The 27,451-nt window shown below is 35.4% G+C and overlaps 1 protein-coding gene across 1 annotated transcript in view; it reads left to right on the top strand.

Moving 5' to 3' along the window:
- The window catches only part of ITGB8 (integrin subunit beta 8), a 96,012-nt gene that overhangs the window by 59,980 nt on the left and 8,581 nt on the right, over positions 1-27,451 (top strand). The window contains exons 7-11 of the mRNA XM_030857085.2: positions 7,634-7,729; positions 16,922-17,011; positions 20,750-20,884; positions 23,541-23,946; positions 26,381-26,606. Coding sequence (XP_030712945.1) covers positions 7,634-7,729; positions 16,922-17,011; positions 20,750-20,884; positions 23,541-23,946; positions 26,381-26,606 — 953 coding nt within the window. The remainder of the gene's footprint in view (positions 1-7,633; positions 7,730-16,921; positions 17,012-20,749; positions 20,885-23,540; positions 23,947-26,380; positions 26,607-27,451) is intronic.

Raw genomic sequence — 27,451 nt, forward strand, 5'->3', positions numbered from 1 at the left:
ATGCTTGTCAAAACAAGTCTCAACAAATTTAAGAAAATAGACATTATATCAAGCATCTTTTCTGACCACAATGGCATGAAACTATAGATCATTTATAGAAAGAAAAACAGGAAAAGAACAAACACATGGAGACTAAACAACATGCTACTAAAAAAAACAGTGGTCAATGAAGAAACCAATGAGGAAATCAGAAAATATCTTGAGACAAGGCAAATGAAAATGGAACATAACACTCAAAAATATATGGGGTGCACCAAAAGCAGTTCTAAGAGGGAAGTTAATAGTGATACAGGCCTAACTGAAGAAATAAGAAAAAATTTCAAATAAACAGCCTAACTTACCAACTAAAGGAATTAGAAAAAGAAGAGCAAAGTCCAAAGTCAGCAGAAAGAAGGATATAATAAAGATCAAAGCAGAAATAAATAAATTAAAGACACTACCCCCCCAAAAAACAACAGAAAAGATCAATGAAACCAAGAACTTATTTTTTGAAAACATAAACAAAACTTATAAGTCTTTAACCAGGTTCATTCAGAAAAAAAAAAGAGAGTACCCAAATACACAAGATAAGAAATGAAAGAGAAGCTACTGCTGTTATCACAGAAATACAATCATAAGAGAATACTATGAACAGTTAATGCCAAAAAATTGGACAACCTAGAAGAAATGGATAAATTCCTAGAAACATACAATATTCCAAGACTGAATCAAGAAGAAATAGATAATTTGAATAGACTGATAACTAGTGTTGAAATTGAATCAGTAATCAAAACCTCCCAAACAAAAGTCCAGGACCAAAGGGCTTCACAGGGGAATGCTAACAAACATATAAAGAAGAGTTAATACCTATCTTTCTTAAACTATTTCAAGAAATTGAAGAGGAGGAAACACTTTCAAACTCATTCTATGAAGCCACCATTACCCTGACACCAAAACCAGAGAAATACAGTAAAAAAAAAAGAAAATTATAGGCCAATATGTCTGATGAATATAGATGATTCTATCATTATATGCAGATGACATGATACTGTATATAGAAAACCCTAAAGTCTTCATCAAAAAGCTATTAGCACTAATAAATTAATTCAGTAAAGTTGCAGGATACAAGATTAATATACAAAAATCTATTGCTTTTCTATACACTAATAATGTATTAGTATTATATATTTTCTCAGGAAGAGAAGGTAAGAAAACAATTCCATTTAAAATCACATCAAAAAGAATACAATACCTAGGAATAAACTTAACCAAGGATGTGAAAGACCTATACTCTGAAAACTATAAAGCACTGATGAAGGAAACTGAAAATGATAAAAAGAAATGGAAAGACATCCCATGCTCTTGGATTGGAAGAATTAATATTGTTTAAATGGCCATTCTACCCAAAGCAATCTACAGATTTAATGCAATCCCTATCAAATTACCAATAACATTTTTCACAGAACTAGAACAAATTATCCTAAAATTTATATGTAACCATGGGAGACCCCCAAATTGCCAAAGAAACCTTGAGAAAAAAGAAGAAAGCTGGAGGCATCATGCTTCCTGACTTCAGACTATACTACAAAGCTACAATAATCAAAACAGTATGGTATTGGCACAACAAGAGCCATAAAGATCAGCTGAACAGAATAGAGAGCCCAGAAATAAGCCCATGCACATATGGTCAATTAATCTATGACAACGGAGGCAAGAATATACAGTGGGGAAAAGACAGTCTCTTCAACAAGTGGTGCTGGGAAAACTGGACAGCTACATTCAAAGGAATAAAATTAGAACATTTTTTTCCACACCATATATAAAAATAAACTGAAAATGGATTAAAGACCTAAATGTAAGACCAGAAACCACAAAAGTCCTAGAAGAAAACATAGGGTGTATGGTCTTTGACAAAGATCTTAGCACTATGTTTTTGGACCTGTCTCTTCAGGCAAGGGAAACAAAAGCAAAAATAAACAAATGGGGCCTAATCAAACTTAAAAGCTTTTACACAGCAAAGGAAACCATCAAAAAAATGAAAATGCAACCTACTGAACATGAGAAGATATTTGCAAATGATATGTCCAATAAGGGGGCAATATCCAAAATATATCAACAGCTAATACAACTCAATATCAAAAACACCCTGATTAAAAAAATGGGCAGAAGACCTGAATAGGTATTCTTCCAAAGAAGACATACAGATGGCCAACAGGCATGTGAAAAGATGTTCAACATCATTAATCATCAGGGAAATGCAAATCAAAACCACAATGAGATATCACCTCACACCAGTCAGAATGACCATCATCAAAAAGACCACAAACAATAAATGTCAGTGAGGAATGTAAAGAAAAGGGAACCCTCCAACTTGGAAAACAGTATGGAGGCTACTCAAAAAATTAAAAATAGAACTAACATATGATCCAGCAATTCCACTCCTGGGTATATATATATCTGAAGAAAATGAAAACATTAATTCAAAAAGATCTATGTACACCGATGTTCATAGGAGCAATATGTAAAACAGCCAAGATATGGAAGCAACGTAAGCGTCCATCAACAACTGAATAGATAAAGAAGTTTGTGGTATATATATACAATGGAATATTACTCATCCATAATAAAGAATGAAATTTTGCCATACGCAACAACATGGATGGATATAGAGGGTATTATGCTTAGTAAAATGACTCAGACAGAGAAATACAAATACTGCATATTTTCACTTATATGTGGAATATAAAAAATAAAACAAATGAATGGATATAACAAAACAGAAACAGACTCACAGATACAGAGAACAAGCTAGTGGTTACCAGTGGGGAGCGGGATGGAGGGGGCATGTGAACAATAATGACTTTAATAATAACTTTAGAATAGACCTAATTTTAATGCTTGTCATGCTTGCAGAAAATTACCCAGGAAATTATTTCTGCAAACAATATTTACTTTTTCTTCTTTAAAATTGAAAGCAAAAGTTTCACACAGAATCACCTGAGCTAGGCTCAGAGTAGTCTCATGTTGCTTTTATAGTGCCCCTGAAAATGAGAAAAAATATTGATTTTCCAAAGTGACTCAATAAAACCAAAAATTGATGAAAATACTTATGAAATAGACTGTTCCAAATAAATTATATGTTTGGTTAAGTCATATTTAAGCAGAAAACTTACTACCATTCTCATTGAAAAGCTTACAAAAATGGTTATTCCATGCCCCTCATTCAGTAGCAAGGATATCAAGAATGCAACTGATAGCATGTTTGGCAAGAGCCACAAATTCGAACACTTCAGGAGCCAGGTGCAAAAGGTAAATAAATGAGGCAAGTTAAAGCATATCCAAGAGCCCAGCATTTAGCCTTTAGTAATGGCCTCCAAATGTCTTTTATTAAGCAGTCTTTTATTGAAAGCTGTCTTTTATTAAGCAGCCCTGTGGTATTTGTCCCTTTACACGTAGGGAGCACCACCCAGCCTCCCAGTGAAGTGTAGATATTGTTATTACCTCCATTTTATAAATGAGAAAATGGAAGCACTAAAAGGATCAGGAACTTGTCTGTGGTCACACAGCCCTGCATAGTAGTGCCTAGGTAAATGACAAGCAGTTGTGACATCAGGACATGAGCTTCTACTTACCATTAATATGGGCTTAATAATTAGAAAATGGTAAATGAAAGTCTTTACACATGTTAACCCATTTAATTCCCACCATAACCCTGAGAGGTAGATACTAGTATTTATACGTTTTACATATATAGAAACTGTATCATAGAAGGTTAAGACAGATGCCCAGTGTTACATGGCTAGTAATTGCAGAGCCAAGAGTTGAAGGCCCAGGTGGTCTGCTTCCAAGCCCCTGCTCTTGGTATGGCTCTCAACCAGAACGATTTTGCCCTCCAGAGAACATTTCAATGTCCAGAGACATTTTGGTTGTTACAACTGGGAGAGGAAGGAGATACTGGCCTCTTATAGGTAGAGGCCAGGGATGTAGCCAAGTACCCTACAATGCACAGGACAGCCTCACACCCACAACACAAACTGTCCATAGCGCCACTAATGGGAAACATGGGTCTATGCGATTATGACTATGCAGCCATATAGATAGACAAATAGGCCATTGGGAGAGATGGGGACTGACAACACATAAAATCTTCATCTCTAAATAAATCTGTGCTATCACATTGTTTTCATGCTGTCTCTGTCCTCTAAAAAGTGAACTATAAAAAGTAATCCATAACTGAATACTTTTATTTAACCAAGACATTGGTTTTTTGTTTTGTATCTTATTATGATATTCAATGTTTCAAATTCTATATTATCTTATAAGAACTTTTTATAATGAAACTCACTTTTATGGAGAATCTTAAACACTTATTTTCTTGTCACTACACAGGCACATTATTAAAATTCATACATCTCTACATAGTTATCTCTTTAACCGAAACTGTCTCCATTGAATCTTTCTTACCTCATCTTCCCTTCTAACATTTATAAGTTATTTCCCACAAATCACAGTGAAGGTGTTGGTGAAGAAGAAAAATGTGAATGGAATCCTTTTGCCCTTAATTACTTAGCAGCTGCCTTGGCACATTGCTTTCCCTTCTCCCTTCTGCCCCAGAAATGCTTGTTACCTCCATTAATTATTTTCAGAGTTCAGAGAAACAATATGTAATGGGTTAGACAGAGGGGGAGTTAAAGCTGAGGAGCAGTGACGTCACCAGCACAGGACAGCTGGCTGAGAGGGAGTGTTCCTGCTAGTGAAATACAAGACATAAAAGATAAAATACTTAAAAGATACTATGCTTCATGGAGGAAAGGGGAAGGGGCTTCAACAATGGCCATTAATCCAAAATTCTCCCATCAACGATGGTTTGTTTAAACATCTATTAAACATTTGTAGTTTTAACAATCTGTCTCGAGGTACTTGGAATTTTCTTTTAAAACATTTCTTTCTAGGCTTAAAAAATGTGTTCTTTTAAGCTTAAAAATCCAACTGACCTTCTTAATGATCTTCGGAGCAAACAAGAACTTTCTAGATTTAAATTTTGTGTACTTTTGGTCAATGTGACTTCCTGTTTTTGAAAAGGGGAAAGAGATTAAGCAGCCTCCAAAAGCTGCTTACATTTTGGACTGTTCTTTAATATTGATTTTATGTGAGTTAAATGTAAGCTGGTTAAAAACATATGGATTAAATTTTCCTGAAAACATGAATGGTTTTAAAAATTAAGAAGGGGGAATGCTTGGCAAACTGTGATTATTTTTTGTCAAAGCAAAAATATTTGAAAAGTAGTTGTTGCCCTTAAAAAAATATTCCCAATACAGCTAGACTTACCTTCTTTTACTTGTTCTCTTTTTTGTTGTTGTTCTCTTTAATTTACCAGCATTATGCAAACTGTCGTAAGTCTATTTTAAGAGTATGCATATTATTAGAAACAAGGAATAAAAATTTATCTGATAGAACTTATATTTTGGGGATTGTTCTTCTATTACTCTAAAATTATATTCTTAAGAATTGCTGTGGGTAGAATTTTTCTTATGCAAATCCATGTGGTAATACTTTTTATACCCCTTCGTAAATTGGAGTCATATCACATTTAATTGTAGTTCAAGAAAATTTTATTTGTTTCTACAAAGCAATTATAGATTATATAGAAATAAAGGATATTTGTTATGATTATTATCTTAGTCCATTCGGGCTCCTATACCAAAACATCATAAATTAGGTGGCTTATAAACAGCAGAAATTTATTCCTCACAGTTTTTGAGGTTGGTAAGTCCAAGATCAAGGCACTAGAGGATTCGGGGTCTGGTGAGAGCCTACTTTTTGGTTCAAAGACAACACCTCCTAGTTATAACCTCATATGGCAGAAGGTGCAAGGGAACTTTCTCCACTGGCTCTCTTTTATAAGGGCACTAATCCCATTAAAGAGGGCTCTACCTTCAAGACCTAATCACATCCTAAAGGCCCACCTCCTAATATTACATCACCTTGGAGGTTAGGATTTCAATGTATGAATCTGGAAAGCGGGACGTAGATATTCAAATCACACCAGTTACTCATGTTAGTGATGGTAGTTTTAAGCACAAGGCTGTGTCTTATAACTTATTAAACTTATATATATAAGTTTAATAAGTGGGTCAAAGAACTTAGGCTGTAAGTGAAACTAGTAAAATTAGCTCTTTCTAAGTTCATATAGTTGCCAAAATCCAGAAATATTAAGCAAGATGGTTTAAACAAACTTTTCCCTTAACAAAAGCACAGTTAGCATTGGAGGGTGAAAGGGGAAACAAAAACTACAGCGTAATCTGAACTTGAATCAGATGATACTAATTAGGCTCAGTCACATGATCCTTGGCTTACACTACTAGGCACCAAAACCAGGTGGGCCCAACTGCAGGTGAAGTTTGACATCATTTCTCTAAAGGTATCTAGAGTTGTTATTTGAGATTGCTTTAATATCTAAAAGAGCATTTATAGAAAGAAAAATATCAAGTACTATGTCTTACTACATAACTTTATATAGCAAATTCCATAGTTGTCAGACTTCTCATATTTACTAAGTTTTATTCCCTTTCTACTCATCCCCTGCTTTCTTTCCCACTACTGCAAGGAGTGTCACAGTTAGAGCTACCTAAGTTTTATATATCAATGTAAGACAGATTTGTAATAAAATATATGTATACATAAAGGACAAAAAAGTATAATGATAATAAGTGGAAAGATCTGTAACCTACACCTTGTATAAGCTCTTGGAAATAAAAATTATAATAACTGCTATTAGCTTTGAGTATATGCAAGAAACTGCTCTAAATAATTCACATACTATTGTTATCTTTCTACTTTTGCCAGCAATCATGGAAGGCAGATACCATTCACATGTTATAGAGGATAGACCTGAAATACAATTTTTATCATAAACTGACAATCCGAGATTTGAATACAGGGTTTTCTTCTTTTAAACAAACTTTGTTCTATGCCATGTTATATATCAAATTTTTATATGTATGTAAATATGTATATATATACATGCATATATCTGCATTTTAAAACTTGTTACTGAATTTCACCTCAGAATGTGATTGTCACTAATAGGTCTCTGTTTCTGAATATTAAATAATCTGTCAATTATATTACTTGGAGTCCAATGTCAATCTAAAGAAGTGCTAAACACTCTTTGTACTATGTTGAATGCAACCCTCTTCGTTTTTCTGAATTTCTAAGGTTTTTATGGAGACTTTGTCTTTAAAATATCCTTAATAATGTTGACGTTGACCTTATTTATTTATTTATTTATTTGTGGTATGTGGGCCTCTCACCGTTGTGGCCTCTCCCATTGCGGAGCACAGGCTCCGAACGCGCTGGCTCAACGGCCATGGTTCACAGGCCCAGCCGCTCCGCAGCATGTGGGATCCTCCCGGACTGGGGCATGAACCCGTGTCCCCTGCATCGGCAGGCGGACTCTCAACCACTGCGCCACCAGGGAAGCCCTGACCTTATTTTTTAAAAGAATTTAAATGCCTCTAGTAAAATGATAATCCTTCCCAATACAATACATTTTTATGTTAATCATACAGTTTTTCTCATAACAGATGTTTGGAAGTGTGTGGAATTGAGCTACTAAATTTCACTCCCTTCTTTATTTCATTTTCTGTTACAGGAACATCCCTCGTTAGGCCAACTTTCACAAAAGTTAATAGACAACAACATTAATGTCATATTTGCAGTTCAAGGAAAACAGTTTCACTGGTATAAGGTATGTTAACTCCCAAAATATAAAAATTAAAATGTTTGCATCTATAGTTAAAATTAGAATACTTTTTAGAACCCCAGGTAAGGATTCTGGAGTTATTATACTTTGTACAATCTAAATTTAATACTGTATTAACTAACATAGCCCAGGTGTCCATTCCTCTGGTGAGATGGGGCAGGAGATGCTCTCCTCAACTCCTTGCCTGGGTGGGCAACTCAGGCTCCAGGGCCGGCAGAAATCCTCGTGTGAGGGTCCCACTGAGTTCCCCGGTCATAGTACTGCAGCTGAGCGGAGTGGCTGCTTGGGACTACTGCTCAGGTGCTGCAGAAAGCCTTCTTGGAATCTGACATGTTATCACTCTGGGACCATTGGCCAGCTACTCCTGACTTGGTCACATGAAGGCTGACTGTTACAGACTCTGAACTAAAGAGAACCAACACTATTAGCGTATCTCGCACCACCATGAATGCAAGGTATTTCAATTAAGAGTATCAGGAGGACATCTATAAATCCCAGACTGGCATGTGCAAGTTCTGCTGGTGGAATAACCCAATGCATCTGGGTGACCTTTGGAGACAGCTGAGACGGAGCTACAACAGGGCAGTGGCTGACACCCAACTCATAGCCCATCTTCTCCAGCCGTGTGGCTGCCAGGGTCTTGGGGCTCCAGCCGGCTGTAAGGCCCAAGCCTCTGAGATGGGAGAGCTGAATTCAGGACATTGGTCTACCAGAGACCTCCCAGCCCCATGAAATATCAATCGGCGAGAGCTCTCCCAGAGATCCCCATCTCAAAGCTAAAACCCAGCTCCACTCAACGACAAGCAAGGTCCACTGCTGGACACCCCATGCCAAACAATTAGCAAGGCAGGAACACAAACCTACCCATCAACAGAGAGGCTGCCTAACATCATAACAAGTTCACACAAACCCCAAAACACACAACCGGACGTGGTCCTGCCAGAAAGACAAGATCCAGCCTCATCCACCAGAACACAGGTGCTAGTCCCATCCACCAGGAAGCCTACACAACCCATTGAACCGACCTTACCCACTGGGGGCAGACACCAAAAACAACAGGAACTACGAACCTGTAGCCTGCGAAAAGGAGACCCAAAACACAGTAAGTTAAGCAAAATAAGACAGAGAAACACACAGCATATGCAGGAGCAACGTAAAAACCCACCAGACCAAACAAATGAAGAGGAAATAGGCAGTCTACCTGAAAAAGAATTCAGAGTAATGATAGTAAAGATGATCCAAGATCTTGGAAATACAATGAAGAAAATACAAGAAATGTTTAAAAAGGACCTAGAAGAACTAAAGAGCAAACAAACAAGGATGAACAACACAATAAATGAAATTAAAAATTCTCTAGAAGGAATCAACAGCAGAAAAACTGAGGCAGCAGAACAGATAATTGACCTGGAAGATAAAATAGTGGAAATAACTACCACAGAGCAGAGTAAAGAAAAAGGAATGAAAAGAATTCAGGACAGACTCAGAGACCTCTGGGACAAGATTAAATGCATCAACATTCAAATTATAGGGGCCCCATAAGAAGAAGAGAAAAAGAAAGGGAAGGAGAAAATATCTGAAGAAATTATAGTTGAAAACTTCCCTAATATGGGAAAGGGAACAGTCAGTCAAGCCCAGGAAGCACAGAGTCCCATACAGGATAAATCCAAGGAAAACACGCCAAGACACATATTAATCAAGCTATCAAAAATTAAATACAAGGAAAAAATACTAAAAGCAGCAAGGGAAAAACAACAAATAACATACAAGGGAATCCCCATAAGGTTAACAGCTGATCTTTCAGCAGAAACTCTGCAAGCCAAAAGGGACTGCAGGACATATTTAAAGTGATGAAAGAGAAAAAACTATAACCAAGATTACTCTAACCAGCTAGGATCTCATTCAGAATCAACAGAGAAATTAAAACCTTTACAGACAAGCAAAAGCTAAGAGAAACCACCAAACCAGCTTTACAACAAACGCTAAAGGAACTTCTCTAGGCAGGAAACACAAGAGAAGGAAAAGACATACAATAACAAACCCAAAACAATTAAAAAAATGGTAATAGAAACATACATATCGATAATTACCTTAAACATAAATGGGTTAAATGCTCCAACCAAAAGACACAGACTGGTTCAATGGATACAAAAACAAGACCCATATATAGGCTGTCTACAAGAGACCTACTTCAGACCTAGGGACACATACAGACTGAAAGTGAGGGGATGGAAAAAGATATTCCATGCAAATGGAAATCAAAAGAAAGATGGAGTAGCAATTCTCATATCAGACAAAATAGACTTTAAAATAAAGACTACTACAAGAGACAAAGAAGGACAGTACATAATGACCAAGAGATCAATCCAAGAAGAAGATATAACAATTGTAAATATTTATGCACCCAACATAGGAGCACCTCAAAACATAAGGCAAATGCTAACAGCCATGAAAGGGGAAATCGACAGTAACACAGTCATAGTAGAGGATTTTAACACCCCACTTTCACCAATGGACAGATCATCCAAAATGAAAATAAATAAGGAAACACAAGCTTTAAATGATACATTATACAAGATGGACTTAATTGATATTTATAGGACACTCCATCCAAAAACAACAGGATACACTTTCTTCTCAAGTGCTCATGGAACATTCTCCAGGATAGATCATATCTTGGGTCACAAATAAAGCCTTGGCAAATTTAAGAAATTTGAAATTCTATCAAGTATCTTTTGAAACCACAATACTATGAGACTAGACATAAAATAAAGGAAAAAATCTGTAAAAAATACAAACACATGGAGGCTAAACAATACACTACTAAATAGCCAAGAGATCACTGAAGAAATCAAAGAGGAAATCAAAAAATACCTAGAAACAAAGGACAATGAAAACACGATGACCCAAAACCTTTGGGATGCAGCAAAATCAGTTCTAAGATGGAAGTTTATAGCAATACAATCCTACCTCAAGAAACAAGAAACATTTCAAATAAACAACTAACCTTACACCTAAAGCAATTAGAGAAAGAAGAACAACAGCAAAAAAAAACCCAAAGGAGGCAGAAGGAAAGAAATCATAAAGATCAGATCAGAAATAAATGAAAAAGACATGAAGGAAATGATAGCAAAGATCAATGGAAATGAAAGCTGGTTCTTTGAGAAGATAAACAAAATCGATAAACCATTAGCCAGACTCATCAACAAAAAAAAGGGAGAAGACTCAAATAAATAGAATTAGAAATGAAAAAGGAGACGTAACAACTGGCACTGCACAAATGCAAACTATCATGAGAGCTTACTACAAGCAACTCTATGCCAATAAAATGGACAACCTGGAAGAAATGGACAAATTCTTAGAAAAGCACAACCTTCTCAGACTGAACCAGGAAGAAATAGAAAATATAAACAGACCAATCACAAGCACTGAAATTGAAACTGTGATTAAAAATCTTCCAACAAACAAAAGCCCAGGATGAGATGGCTTCACAGGTGAATTGTATCAAACATTTAGAGAAGAGCTAACATCTATCCTTCTCAAACTCTTCCAAAATATAGCAGAGGGAGGAACACTCCCAAACTCATTCTACAAGGTCACCATCACCCTGATAACCAAACCAGACGAAGATGTCACAAAAAAAAGAAAAGTACAGGCGAATATCCCTGATGATCATAGATGCAAAAATCCTCAACAAAATATTAGCAAAGAGAATCCAACAGCACTTTAAAAGGATCATATACCCTGATCAAGTAGGGTTTTCCCAGGAATGCAAGGATTCTTCAATATGCAAATCAATCACTGTGATAAACCATATTAAGAAATTGAAGGAGAAAAACCATATGATCATCTCAATAGATGCAGAAAAATCTTTCGACAAAATTCAACACCCGATTTATGATAAAACCCTCCAGATAGTAGGCATAGAGGGAACTTACCTCAACATAATAAAGGCCATATACAACAAACCCGCAGCCAACATCGTTCTCAATGGTGAAAAACTGAAACCATTTCCTCTAAGATCAGGAAGAAGACAAGGTTGTCCACTCTCACCACTATTATTCAACACAGTTTTGGAAGTTTTAGCCACAACAAGCAGAGAAGAAAAAGAAATAAAAGGAATCCAAATTGGAAAAGAAGAAGTAAAACTGTCACTGTTTACAGATGACATGATACTATACATAGAGAATCCTAAAGATGCTACCAGAAAACCACTAGAGCTAAACAATGAATTTGGTAAAGTAGCAGGATACAAAATTTAATGCACAGAAATATCTTGCATTCTTATCCACTAATGATGGAATATCGAAAGAGAATTTAAGGAAATACTCCCATTTACTGTTGCAACAAAAAGATAAAATACTTAGGGTTAAACCTACCTAAGGAGACAAAAGACCTGTATGCAGCAAACTATAAGACACTGATGAAAGTAATTAAAGATGATACAAACAGATGGAAAGATATACCATGTTCTTGGATTCAAAGAATCAACATTGTGAAAATGACTATACTACCCAAAGCAATCTACAGATTCAATGCAATCCCTATCAAACTACCAATGGCATTTTTCACAGAACTAGAACAAAAATTTCACAATTTGTATGGAAACACAAAAGACCCTGAATAGCCGAATAGCCAAAGCAATCTTGAGAAAGAAAAACGGAGCTTGAGGAATCAGGCTCCCTTACTTCAGACTATCCTACAAAGCTACAGTAATCAAGACAGTGTGGTACTGCCACAAAAAGAGAAATATAGATCAATGGAACAGGATAGAAAGCCCAGAAATAAACCCACGCACATATGGTCACCTTATCTTTGATAAAGGAGACAAGAATATATAGTGCAGAAAAGACAGCCTCTTCAATAAGTGGTGCTGGGAAAACTGGACAGCTACATGTAAAAGAATGAAATTAGAACACTGCCTAACACCATACACAATAATAAACTCTAAATGGATTAAAGACCTAAATGTAAGGCCAGACACTATAAAACTCTTAGAGGAAAACATAGGCAGAACACTCTATGACATAAATCACCGCAAGATCCTTTTTGACCCATCTCCTAGAGAAAAGGAAATAAAAACAAAAATAAACAAATGGGACCTAATGAAACTTAAAATCTTTTGCACAGCAAAGGAAACCAGAAAGAAGACGAAAAGACAACCCTCAGAATGTGAAAAAATATTTGCAAACGAAGCAAGTGACAAAGAATTAATCTCCAAAATATACAAGCAGCTCATGCAGCTCAATATCAAAAGAACAAAACAAGCCAATCCAAAAATGGGCCGAAAGCCTAAATAGACATTTCTCCAAAGAAGATATACAGATTGCCAACAAACACATGAAAGGATGCTCAACATTACTAATCATTAGAGGAATGCAAGTCAAAACTACAATGAGGTATCACCTCACACCGGTCAGAATGGCCATTATCAAAAAGTCTACAAACAATAAATGCTGGAAAGGGTGTGGAGAAAACAGAACCCTCTTGCACTGTTGGTGGGAATGTAAATTGATACAGTCACTATGGAGAACAGTATGGAGGTTCCTTAAAAAACTACAAATAGAACTACCATACGACCCAGCAATCCCACTACTGTGCATATACCCTGAGAAAACCATAATTCAAAAAGAGTCATGTACCACAATGTTCATTGCAGCTCTATTTACAATAGCCATGACATGGAAGCAACCTAAGTGTCCATCAACGGATGAATGGATAAAGAAGATGTGGCACATATATACAATGGAATATTACTCTGCCATAAAAAGAAACGAAGTTTTGTTACTTGTAGTGAGGTGGATGGACCTAGAGTCTGTCATACAGAGTGAAGTAAGTCAGAAAGAGAAAAACGAATACCGTATGCTAACACATATGTATGGAATCTAATTTTAAAAAATGGTTCTGAAGAACCTAGGGGCAGGACAGGAGTAAAGACACAGATGTGGAAACTGGACTTGAGGACACAGGGAGAGGGAGTGGTGGGCTGGGATGAGATGAGAAAGTGACATGGACGTTTATAGACTACCAAATGTTGAATGGATGGCTGGTGGGAAGCAGCTGCATAGCACAGGGAGATCAGCTCGGTGCTTTGTGACCACCTAGAGGGGTGGGATAGGGAGGCTGGGAGGGAGATGCAAGAGGGAGAGGATATGGGGATATAGGTATACATATGGCTGGTTCACTTTGTTATACAGCAGAAGGTAACACACCATTGTAGAGCAATTATACTCCAATAAAGATGTTGAAATTTTAAAAAAAGTAATGTATACTACACAGGGTCTTAAGTTAGCAGTTAAGTATAAATAAGTATAAATTCTATGTTTGTAACACCTAGAACCAAGTGTGGGCACTGATACTTGGTGTTGTACTGACTGTGACAATAATGGAGGAGACTTTTATCAGGTGAAAAGTAGTTCACACTCCAAGTATACCACTCATGTCCAGAGTTCTGCTTTTTCTAGCCCATGGGCATATCTTTATAATAGATTAGGTTGGGGAATAGCAGCATATTTTAAAATAGCACCAACGTACCTAGGTTTGGTCTAGGTCATCTAGTAAAGGAACAAGAGGAGCCATGGAAGTGGCTAACCCAGTCAAAGCCTTCCTACATAAGAATAATGTTGATTTTGTCCAGTATCTTTTGGGCCAGGTGAGTCCTACAAGTCCAAAAGACGTTTGGCACCTATGTCACTCTGGCAGCACCCAATGGGATTCCCCCTGTCACCCCCAAACCTGTAACTTCTGTGATCCTGCTATAGCTTTCTTTTCACAGTCTTTAAAGTTCTTTTTTCCAGAAAACTCTCTTTTTTTCATTTCTACAATATTGTGATACCCTAATTTTCATTACACATATCTGTTCACTGGGTCTTCTTCATCTCCTTTGTTGTCTTTGCTTCTTCCTTCTACTCCTAATGTCCTTTACTTATTTTTTAATACTTCAGAGAAACTACATTTTCTTTTGGCTTCAACAAATACTTGAACCCATTTTAACTTGCCACAAAGCTGGTGTTCCCTTCAACAATTTCCCTAATACCTGACTACCACGTTTATCATCTGAAAGTGCTACTTAAATTATACCATTTCTTCTCTTAGAAATTTATAGTGAAAATATAAATCCCTGTTTTCCCAAACTTATATACCATGGAACCCCCTTTTTAAGCAAACAACCATTAATATCCACAGAAGTAGGGCTCTGACCCAAATTAAATGCCCGAATCACTTTATTAACAATAGTAACTGCTTCCACTTATTGAGCACTTACTATTGTCAGGCACTGAGTTTATTAACATTAACTCATTTAATACTCTTAAAACTCATAACAATGAGGGCAATATTACTAGTATGCCCATTTTAAAGACGAAGGAAATGCATTTAGGGAAGTTATATACTTCCCCAAACTTTCCTAACAGCCTAAATCCTGTGTTCTTAACCCCTAAGCTTAAATTTCAAATTGAATTTCAACTTACTGTGCAGCTCTTTATTGCTTTTACCTCCTTTTTCTCTGCTATTACTTCTTGATGGTGATATTAGCTCTAGCAGTTTCTCCCTACTCCTTTAAGAAAATTTCCACTGACTGTTAAACCATAAAACCAGGTTTATTATTAATTGAATTGTGTGCAAAGTAAGAGTCAGCAAGTTCTAAAAGCCTGACAGGCTCTGCTAAGAGTCCTGTGTATGCCGTTTCAGTCACCTAATTTGGCTGCTCAGAGATATTTTTATTAATTATCTTTGTTTGGATTGTAACAGCCTCCTAACTCATCTCCCAAATCTATCTTCCACTCGGCTGCAGGATGAGCTATTTGAATCACAGGTGTGAGCACAGTACTCCCCAGAGTAAAATGTTCCAGTGGTTCCCTCTGATCTAGAGGATCAAGTCTTTAATATTGTCTGCGTTAAACTTGTCCCTCCAGTCGTGCTTCTAATCCTCCTGTGTACACACACTCACCAGGCTCTTTCTTTCCTTTGTGACTTTGTTCTTGCTACCTAACTCTCATGCCTGGAAGCCCTTCTCCATCATTACGTGACTCTTACTCATCCTTTAAGACACAGCTCATGAATCACCTCCTCCAGGAAACAGTCCCTGACAACTTTCCCCAGCTCTCAAATGCTTGCTCAGTATCCCTCTCATTAGGGTCTGTACATATGTCTATTGCTTCAGGTGTACGTTGTTTTTTGAAACTGTCATTTATATTCCTGTGAGATCCTTAAGGATGGAAACTATGTGGCATTGCAATTTAGCATTCCCAAAGTGGTATATGGTGGTTAGTTAATCAAGGTTGTATAAATGAATTTTTAAAATATTTAACTGATACATTTTCCCTATTACCTGAGATACCAAATTGTTAGTAACCAAGTAGTAGCTGGCATACAGCAGGAACTTAATGATACTTGTGAATGGTAAAATGAGTATATAAATGTATTTCAAGACTTTTCATAATCTGATTCCATATAAATATGCACCGCACCATTCACTCTAGTCAGACTAGTTTCTTCTCTATCCTTACTTCATCTACAACTTGAGTAAACCTAATTCTCATTTCTCACTAGGAATACCTAGAGTTGATTCCATAATTATTATGTACCATCCATCAAGAACACCCGCTCCATGAAGCTTCCATTTGTGACTTTGATTTTTTTCTCCTGTCTGGGCAAATATGTCCTAAAGACCATTCCATGGAAAAGTAGTTCTGCAGAATAGTTGTATATGTTACATGAGAAAAGAGTTTTGTAATTAAGTAAATGTTAGGGAATGCTGCATTTAATAATGCTAAATTATTTCTGAATTGCAGTGGTGTACATTTTGAGTCTCTATGTGGAATAAACCATATGCAGAACTTATCAAACTTATTTGCCCTCAGAACCCTTTTCATTTTAAAATCTCTTGGGACCATGTTCTATGGGAGATAGTTTGGGAAATGCCGGTCTGTGCTTTGAGTTTTAGGTCAGCATGTAACTTGTGAACGCACACACACTCATGCACATACAAATACATACTATTTCAGGAACATATGTTTTGGCTGCTCTGCTTAGTTGCTTATATTTTTCTTGTGTCTCATATTTTTTGATTCATGTAATGACTCACCTTCCACTGATAACTACAGATTTTTAAATATTTGTTGATTGCTAAACCACTGTATACTATTGTCATTAAGTGCAGGTTATTGGTATGTTTTCTAGGATCTTCTACCCCTCTTGCCTGGCACCATTGCTGGTGAAATAGAATCAAAGGCTGCAAACCTCAATAATCTGGTTGTAGAAGCCTATAAGGTATGTATATACTGTACACATTTTTTCAAATAAACTTTTAACCCCAATTTCCATGGCAAGGTACAAACTAATGCCCTATCATCTTGAGAGGAGTGGTGGAAAAAACAGATTAGGAATTAGGAAACTGAGCTTAGCCCTGGCTCTACCACTAACTAGCTATAGAACCTTGGGAAAGTCATTTCAGTTTTCTGTGCTTCACTATGTCTCAATGACACAGTTTACTAAACTCAGGTTGAGTTACAGACTATCTAAATTTCCTTCCTCATCAAATGTTCAGTGAGTCACCAAATCACAGCTATAGAACATACTTTATTACCAAGAAATTTCACAATTTCCAGTGCCATAAAGATAAAGTAATCAATCCACAGTGTTATAAACAGCAACTTTCCAGGGAAAATGAACTATATGAGATACAGAGATTACTAAGAGAACTTTGTTGGGGTCTCCTAGATCAATAACTTGGTTGTTCAATCGTTTACTTTAGCAGTTTTACTAAACTAGTTTGATTAAAAGAATCACCCTAAGAGATACACTACTTTATTGAGATGACAGTTGTATGCTGTCCCCAGTTCGTGTAGAGTGGGTACCAAATGCAAAGATTTAAGAAACATCTGCTCTCTCAATCTAAGTCATTTCTGGATAGAATAATCTCTTTTAAGAAGTTGTAATAATAGTAGCTGTCATTTTAATACCACTAAGAACCAGTTATTTTCCATACATGACCTCATTTAATCCACACAACCAACCTATAAGGCAAGTATTAGTACTCCCACTGTGTATTTGTAGAACTTCAAAGAAGCTAAGCAAATCAATCAAAGGCCAAACAGCTAACAAGCAGAAGCAGCAGCACCAGAACCTAGGTCTTCCTTAATTCTAGCTTCCACGTGCTTCCTCCTGTGTTACACAATCTGTTTTTCTGTTGTTGTTTTTTTCTTTTTTACATAGTGTCTAAAGATATGCCTTATTCTACCCTGAATTTATGCACCATTGATAAACTCTCACTTCCCAAAATTCTCTTTTTCCCTTCCTGACACAGTAGAGTTGAACAGTGTTAAAGTAGCCCAAGCATTGTGAGAAATCGCAGGCTTCTCTTCTCATTTTCTTCATGGAACATCTGCCTTCAACTCAATTACAAAAGAGAAAGGCAGGAAGTAGACACGGGATAGAAAATGAAGGACTTGTTTAAACTTTCTTTTTTTAAAAGGAAAATAAACCTTGCGAGATTTTTTTGTTTTTCTGTTTTTTGCCAAGGAATTTTTCTATATCTGAAGACTATGTTGGATGAAATAAGAAAAGCATCTTTAATTATATTTCTTCTTCACTGTTACGAAACAAAAACAAAAACAAAAAACATTAAGACTGGTGGAGCTTCTTATCAAGGAAAACCAAACCTGTGTACAATTCGTTCCCATCCGAAGTTTGTTCCCAAGTATAATCAAAATAAGAAAGGAGCTTACAGTGTTAGAAGTCACCCTAGTTTTCATAGTATGAACCCATTTATTATCCCAAAGAAAAAATATAAGTCGACAAACTTTCCTGTATCTCAAACTGCACCCATGGAAAGGGAAACAGCAGGGGTTTTTTTCATGTTCTTTATTTGCTAGGATAGGTATGTGATGCATTATCTAATTGCAGTTCTGATTAACCTTAAACAATCTGAATAACAATTTTAATAAAACCAACAAAAACTCTGGCGAAACAATCTCCTTAAGTTGGGATTCTGTTATTTTATATATGTCTATACTTTAAAAATTCTTCTGAAATTTCATTTTGTCTTCACAGCTCAACAGAAACTGTTCACAGTTCATTGAAGAAAAAAATAATAAAAATATTTTATTCTAACTTTTAATACTTTGCATTTCCTTTTTAAGACTTTTATAAAATTATATACAAATTTAGTACAGGTGAATGTGATTGCATTTTGTTTTTTATCCTTTACATCTGCATTGCCATTAGAATTAAAACTATATAAAAATCATGACTATAATAACTTAATAGTGATTTAGCTGAAATTAAGACATAAAAAAATTATGTTGAATAAAAAATAATTATACATTAGAAAAAATAAATTCTGCCTCTGTTCCTGTTAGATATTAAAAGACAAGCTTAAGACTGTGTCTGAAACGTAATTTCTTTTTTTTTGCGGTACGCGGGCGTCTCACTGTTGTCGCCTCTCCCATTGCGGAGCACAGGCTCCGGACGCGCAGGCTCAGCGGCCATGGCTCACGGGCCCAGCCGCTCCGCGGCGTGTGGGATCTTCCCAGACCGGGGCACTAACCCGTGTCCCCTGCATCGGCAGACGGACTCTCAACCACTGCGCCACCAGGGAAGCCCTGAAACTTAATTTCTTAATCTCAAAACTGGGCAAAATTTTAGATATTTGTCTTCATACCCTGTTTGAAAAACATTGGTTAAACTAGATTAAGGTTTTAAGGGAAGCAGAATTTCAAAAGGGCAAAAAGAACAGTCATGGTATTAGGAACTTCCTTCTGATTTGTCAAACCAACCATATCAATACCATTTGTATACCATTAGAAGTTTCTATTTTTTACTGAAATTGTTTAATTAAGTGATTACAATGTATGAATTCTCTAGTAGATAAAAAATGTGACTAATATAGTCTTACCTTTATTCAAATAAAATTTGAGGAAGTATCTTACTCTAAAGATTTACTACCATAATTCCATGATCAATTATTAATCAGTAAGCACACATCTCTTTATTGATTATACAGTTGAAGAAGAAAAATTACTCAAGTAAAGAATTAGAAACCATGGGGATTTCTTTTTCCTTCACACCCTGCTACTCACTCTTCCCTTAGGTACATACTTCATCTTTTCCCTTTCCTTTTGTTTACAAAAATAAGTTAAGGATTTTTGCATGTGATAGACTCTTAGTTTTATGAGATGAAATTCACACAGATCTACAGAATATATTTAATGTAGCTAGAACTTTTGGAACCCAGAGATTGGAAGAAATTAGGATGTGCTTGATACATAATAGGCAATACATACATGGTTTTTGAATGATTATATAAATTAGTGAATAAATGAGCAAATGATTTTCTGCCCAGTAAGGGGCTCTATTTCAGTATTAAGGATTGGAACAAATTTGATTGACATAAGCAAGCACCAGGGATTTGGCAAAAATTCTAGGCCATTCTTGGAGAATTTATAGAGCCATAACTGGCAGGTATTTCTTATACCTACAGTATAGAAATGCCCTCCCAAAAATTTACCTTTCAATTCTGTATCAGTAAGGCAGTTTAGCTTTCATGATAGTCTAAAATGTTTGAAACGGAAATGCTTCTTTAACAGCTGTAAATGTCAGAAGCATGTTCCAGATTTTAAGCTGTCAAGATTTAGCCTCTGTGATGATATATGTATTCTCAATGCTTTATTTAAATTTTACCAAAAAATATAAATGTTATTGGATTAAAATGATTATTTTCCTAACAAGCTGAGTGAGAAATATCTCTGAAGTGATCAAAATGCAGTCATGGAAATATGTGAAAAAATAGAGCCATTTAAATGCAGATAATCCTTCAGTATTTTTTATGTATTTCAAATGTAACTGGGTCATTATGTGGAAACACTGTTTTTAATCGACCTTTTACAGAGACAAACTCTTTGATTTAGTTAAAAATTAAATCTAGAATGACATGATAAACTTGACTCTGTTTTGTTGCTTACATTAGAAACTGCTATAGTATACAACTAAAAAATGTCATCTCTGCAGAAACTCATTTCAGAAGTGAAAGTTCAGGTGGAAAACCAGATAAAAGGCATCTATTTTAACATTACTGCCATCTGTCCAGATGGGAGCAGAAAGCCAGGCACAGACGGATGCGGAAATGTGACAAGCAATGACGAAGTATGTGCGTGTGCGTTTTTCCCATTTAAAGTAAACTAAGTTGTTTGGCATGCTTTCTTACAGAAAAATCAAACCATTCAGAAAAACTTTTTTTACTACCGACCTCAAGAATCTCATTTACACTTCAAAGTAACTTTTATTATCTAATCCCTAAGTTCCTACTTCTTGTAACTCCATTGACTGTTTTCTCAAACTCTCTAGCTAAAATAAATAAATATATATCATATTAAATAATTATTTAATAATAATAACTTTAAACTTAGATGACACAGACAGTGAATGTTAGGAAATCATATCTCCTCAAACAAGAAGTGCCTATACTTAGGATGATGATAATACCTTTTTGTTTCAAATCTGAAAATTCTCAGAGTAAATGTGAAAGTTGAAAGTAAAAACGACAGAGAAGAATGCTGTTGATAAAGATTAAGAATTACAAAATCTTTCACTTTGTGATTGTCCCAGTACACTTGTATTAGCTCAATACAATGACCTACGAGGTACGGAAATTTGTTAAGAACAACAACAACAAAAAAAAAGGTGTCATCATTTAACTAAAAAGGAATGAGATATGGAAAAGAGAGATCCGGATATAGCAGCATCAGGAAATAGGACTGGGGAAGATACGGATTCTCCCAGGATTGGCACAATAGAAAGTAAATATACAGAAATATGCTTTTACAAGAAATTCTTGTAGAATGAAGTGATTTTCAGTGAGTCATTTACCTCTTGAGGCATCAGTTGCCTCATTTTTAAATAAACAGCTAGAACTAGAAGATTTCCAATCCTACCTCCATCCATCTCCAAGGTTCTATGATGTTATTATTTTAATATCATGCTATAGACAAAAAGAAAAAGTTATTGAAAGAGATTAAAAATCCTAGTATTCTAAGGTTGAATAAAGGAGAATCTTCCTTCTCTTTAGTTAGAATATAATTTTCTCTCTTGGGAAGTTTAGAATCTGCAGGTAGTATAGTTGTTCCAACAAGCTGTATATTTGAAATTAATTATTTCAAATTCAAATTCTGTAGGCTCCTCCATAATCACTCCTTGAATTTTGTTCAAAAGATATTTTATGCCAGTTTACAAAATACATATTTAATTTCCACTGAATATAGAGAAACTTTTTGCTAGCAAAAGATAGTGCTAAGTTAGTTTCTGAGAAAAGGTTACGTTTTTAGAAGTAGCTCTTTCTTTCAAAATCGATTTTGGCAGAATGGTTTTCCTTACTCCTTACATTTTTTTTCTTTTTCTTTGTCTACATCCCTTTTTTCCCCTCACTTTCAACCAAGTAGTATAAACAGTTTGACTAAGGAAGAGTCATTTGACCACTTAATTATATAAACCCCAAGTTTTGCTCTATTAATATTGGCAGTTGACCGCATTATCCTACAGTCTGTTAATCCTTATATTTTTAAAGAGAAAAAACATTTCAAGTCTGACACCAACTGTATTGATTTTAATATTATGAGACTAACTCTAATTCCGAATGGATATATATATAACGTATAAACCTAAATTTAGACCTTTCATATCAGTGTGTATATTTGTGCTAGGCTTTTTGGTTGGGATGGATATCTATCTATCTATATCTATATACACATACATATATATATAGAGAGAGAGAGTGCGTGAATCTCTATATATTCATATATATATCCATCTATATATATCATCCATATCTATTATCATCTATCTATCTATCTATCTAATCTAATTCCATCCCAACCAAAAAGCCTAGCACAAAGTATTTTTAAATTGTAACTTATCTCAGTCTAACATGGAAAAAAAACATGTAACCTTCTTATTTGCCAAAGTACCTGAAGATCACAAGGTGAGTTAACAAATATAAATAGACACACTAAGCCAATCGTGTTGTACAGGAAGGCAAAATAGAGAAAAAGGAAAAATTTGGCAGGAGAAAGACATTCTGTAGTTTGCATGGGGGAAACCAATTCCTGCCAGGCCAGATCCTTAGTTGTGGACTAACATCTTCCAGTGAGACAAATGTATGACCTTTTATTGAGATCTTAAGATCTAAAAGTGAGAATCCTAAATCTTTTTCCCTTGAGTAACATCAGGGAAAGCCCCATATTTTCTTCATTACACCATGTATAAACTAAAATTTAACTCTAAAACTTACTTGGGCCCCTGGAAAACAGAAACAAAATAAAAATTGTTCATTTGAACAATTGTTCATCTCAGGGTTTTAAACCAGTAGAGCAGAAGCTCTTGACTTGACTTTATTTGATCTATCTTTAGTGCCAAATATATTCAGTAACTCCACATGTTAAGGACTGAATCCAGAAAATGGTCTATTCTCTCTCAAGTTTACTAAGAAGTCAGTTGAGGATATAAATTAATGATCGGAAGTAGAGTACACATTTCAAATAGGCTTGAACCCATGTCCATTTAATGCTGTAATACAGGCAAGTCTCAGTCATTGCATCCTTTAACTCTCCAGTTCATTAATTAGGAAATAAATGAAATTAAAAAGGAATGTTATGTCTACATATGAGAATGCATGTGTAATTTATAAATATTAATTTCTATAAGATGGTATATTATTGACTTAAATATTATTAACAGATATAATATTGGTAATAAAAATTATCAAGACATATAAATATATTTTCTTCCTCCCCACCCAAATATTTAGGTTCTTTTCAATGTAACAGTTACAATGGAAAAATGTGATGTCATGGAAGGAAAGAGCTATGCAATAATCAAACCTATTGGTTTCAATGAAACCACTAAAATTCATATACATAGAAACTGCAGCTGTCAGTGTGATGACAGCAGAGGACCTAAAAGAAAGTGTGTAGAAGAAACTTTTCTAGATGCCAAGTGCTTCCAGTGTGATGAGAATAAATGTCATTTTGATGAAGATCAATTTCCTTCTGAAAGTTGCAAGTCACAGAAGGATCAACCTGCTTGCAGCGGTAGAGGAGTTTGTATTTGTGGGAAATGTTTATGTCACAAAATTAAGCTTGGAAAAGTGTATGGAAAATACTGTGAAAAAGATGACTTTTCTTGTCCATATCACCATGGAAATCTGTGTGCTGGTGAGTATAAGTATGTACATGCAGTTATTTATATAGTTATATATTAAACTAGCATATATGTTAAAGTATCTTTAAATCACATCTTTATAATTACCAACTTTGACTATGAATTTAATATTCGAAGTCTGTGAAATTAGGACATAGCTACAGATTTACAGTACATGATTCTGATATTTATAGTTTAAATTATTTTATACAGGAAATATTTAAAAATTAAAAACAAAAGTTAATTGTTATTTTCAAGTATGCCTTGATCTTGTAAAGTCATATACCAGAAAAGGAAATTACTGATAATGTCTGACAGATTTTCTATAATCTGGGTATTCTTCTAGAAGGATCTGATTCATTCTCATATGTGGTTACTCCCTCCATCTTGCTCAGAGGATAGTTAAGCTATAAAAATATACTTTTCATTCATTGTAAAATTCTTAATGCATTATCATAGATGGCATTGTAAATCTGTAGTAATTTAAATTTCTCTAGTTTATTTTTGGAACAACGCCAGCAACAAAACTGTCAAAGGACAGAATTCTTCAAGAAAATGCTGGTTTCATAAGAAATCTAGATTAGGCCCAGAGGCCACACAAAGACCAGATTTAAAAATGAGATAATTTAAAATGAAAATATCAAAAGTACTTTTTAGCTAATTCAGTTTACTGCCACCTAGAGGTTAGATTCTAGAAAATATATGCAACATTTGAAAATTAATACAAAATATTATTTTTAAATGAATTAAGTTTTCTGTGACAGTGTGCTAAATCCACTTATTGTTAAAGCACCTTTTTAAAGTTTGCATTTTGGTAAGCAAATATTAATTAAATTATTGATGAAATTAAATATTTCATTGTAATAAGCATACGGAAAGTAACAAACCTATACAAAATAAATTTTTATTCTTGTGTAAATTAAAAATATGCCCTATATCACATAAATATGTGATGGCAAATTTCCTTTATATTCTATCTTATACACATAATATTTTATATTCTAAACATTTATTCAGCTGTACCTGGTATCTAGGTAGAATGGATTATAGATGACTTTAGAACAAACTGCAATTGTCATCTAATATTTTAGTGTTAATCCTGTTTGGGACAGGGCAGAAAAAGAATTCTGAGATCATCATTTCCCACAGCTGTCAAGCTCTCAATGAACTTTGAAATACACTGAGAATCCCAGTCTCTGTTAATAGTAGAATTAAAAATCAATGCACTGGTCCTTCTATATGACTATGATACTACTGACCTACAGGCAGTTGAGAATCTGCTTTGAATTATTTGTATATAAGTTATAAATGCAAACTGTAGGCTGACAAGCATTTTCTTCACTAGCGTCCTTTGAGAATAAGAACACACGATCACAGATATGCTGGCTAGGATTAGGCATGCAGCCCATATACAGGGAACCGGGTCTGGCAGGCATTTGTTTGGCCTGGATATCATTAGTTCTACATTTAACAAATTGAGCTGATCCAACAGTAGATGCTAAGGAACAGTTACCCTGTGACGTGCTCCACAATAAAAGGAAGGAGGGAGGAAGCCAGGAATTGAGGGAAGGAAGGAAAGGAGGAAGAGAAGGAGGGAGGGAGGAAGAGAAGAAAGGAAGGAAAGAAGGAAGGAAGGGAAAGTCTTTGGCCAGATAAACTTGAAAAACATTTTACAGCCCTGAAAATTTACCCTCTCTTGAAGATTTCTAGTTCACATTAGCATATTAAATCTTGCATACTTCCTGCAGGCTAAAATCCACTTAACTGAGTATAATCAGTGTTCTTCTTCAACTACAACATGCACACACATACCACCTTGCTTTCTTTCTTGCCTTCTCTCATTTAACACCTAATAACACCTCACAGCATACTTTAAGACATGTCCCACAAACCTGCTAAATAATGTGCTGAAGATGTGAAAGGATTACTTCAACTTCCCCAGAGATCTTATCTTTAAACAAGGCACTAGCAGAACTGAAGCACTTAAAAGGGTTTGCCAAATAGACCTTCAAAGTTATCCCAGGCCCTGAGCAATAATGAGTGACTAAGAGAAAAATTATGGAAGCTATTCATAAAATACCCATTTTTCAAATTTCAAATCAGACAACATTACATCAGCCTCTGTAGCTTCTTTATATTTGTCTTTTTAATTTAAAACTGAATGTACAGCGACCTTCAAGTAGTTGGGCAGCCACTGCAGCAGGGCAGAATTCACAATTGTCAGCACAATAGATTACCATGGGGAGATTATCTACAACAGAACAGCTTTGAAAATAGACACTCCTAAGTCCTGGTATTGTTTATGTCAGACAAATAGAAAGTGATGCTGTTTCTATTCACTTGACTGTCAGTGTATTTCCATGGAAATGGAAGGGGAATTCATGTTTGGAAATGCTTCACAAAGTCAGTGACCTCAATAACTTAGGTCTTGGAGTGTCTTTGTTGCAGGGCATGGAGAGTGTGAGGCAGGCAAATGCCAGTGCTTCAGGGGCTGGGAAGGGGATCGGTGCCAGTGCCCAACAGCATCTGCCCAGCACTGTGTCAGTCCAAAAGGCCAAGTGTGTAGTGGAAGAGGCACATGTGTATGTGGCAGGTGTGAGTGCACCGATCCCAGGAGCATCGGCCGCTTCTGTGAACATTGTCCCACATGTCACACAGCCTGCAATGAAAACTGGTATGTGTTTCCTGATTCCAAATATACATAAAGCAGTCCTTCATTATAGTCATGTTCGACCTTTTCTATTTTGCCTACCTTAACCTAAAAGCAGGATCTTCTCCAGATAAATTGTTATCATCACGCTAAAAAAGAACTGAATGAGGAATTTAGGAATTAGAAGACTTAGATTCCAATCTTTGGCCATGCATGAAAATTTATGTAGGTATTCACTGCCTTTTTTGAAATAGGTTTTTTTTTTAAAGAATAATATTCAGTGTTCATAAAGGTTCATTTTTTTTCCCCAGCTTTTTTGAGATATAATTGACATATAACCTCGTGTAAGTTTAAGATGTACGATGTGATGATTTAGGGGCTGCCTGCTTCCCAACTTACTATTAATTAGCTGTTTAATCTAGGGCAAGATTTTTTAAATTCTTTGTGCCTCAGTTTTGTGATATTAAAAGTGAGGATAATAATAATACTGTGGTATAATTCTGTGAGATAATTAAATTAGATGTTCATGCAAAATATACCTAAACCTTTGTACTTGGTGCATAGTAATCATAGAATAAATGTTAGCTGTTATTATTGTTTTATTTTTATTCTTTTAAAGATAAAAAGTGGTGGCTACGAAGCACTCTAGAAAGAAGTGATGGATAAGGGAAAGGTGATGTTAAATAATGGTGGCATTGTTGTTTTGTGCCAATAATTAATTTTCCAATAACAATTTGAGTCCTGCTCAAAGACCACTACTCAGAATATCACTGTGCCTTACAATTTGTTTTATTCAATTTTTAAAAAGACATTCTCAAGTAAAATTTTTTAAATTATACACTGTAGGTTATGTAACACACTAGGAAGAT

This window comes from Globicephala melas, chromosome 9 (genome assembly GCF_963455315.2).
Source record: "Globicephala melas chromosome 9, mGloMel1.2, whole genome shotgun sequence".
NCBI classification, from domain to species: Eukaryota; Metazoa; Chordata; class Mammalia; order Artiodactyla; family Delphinidae; genus Globicephala; species Globicephala melas.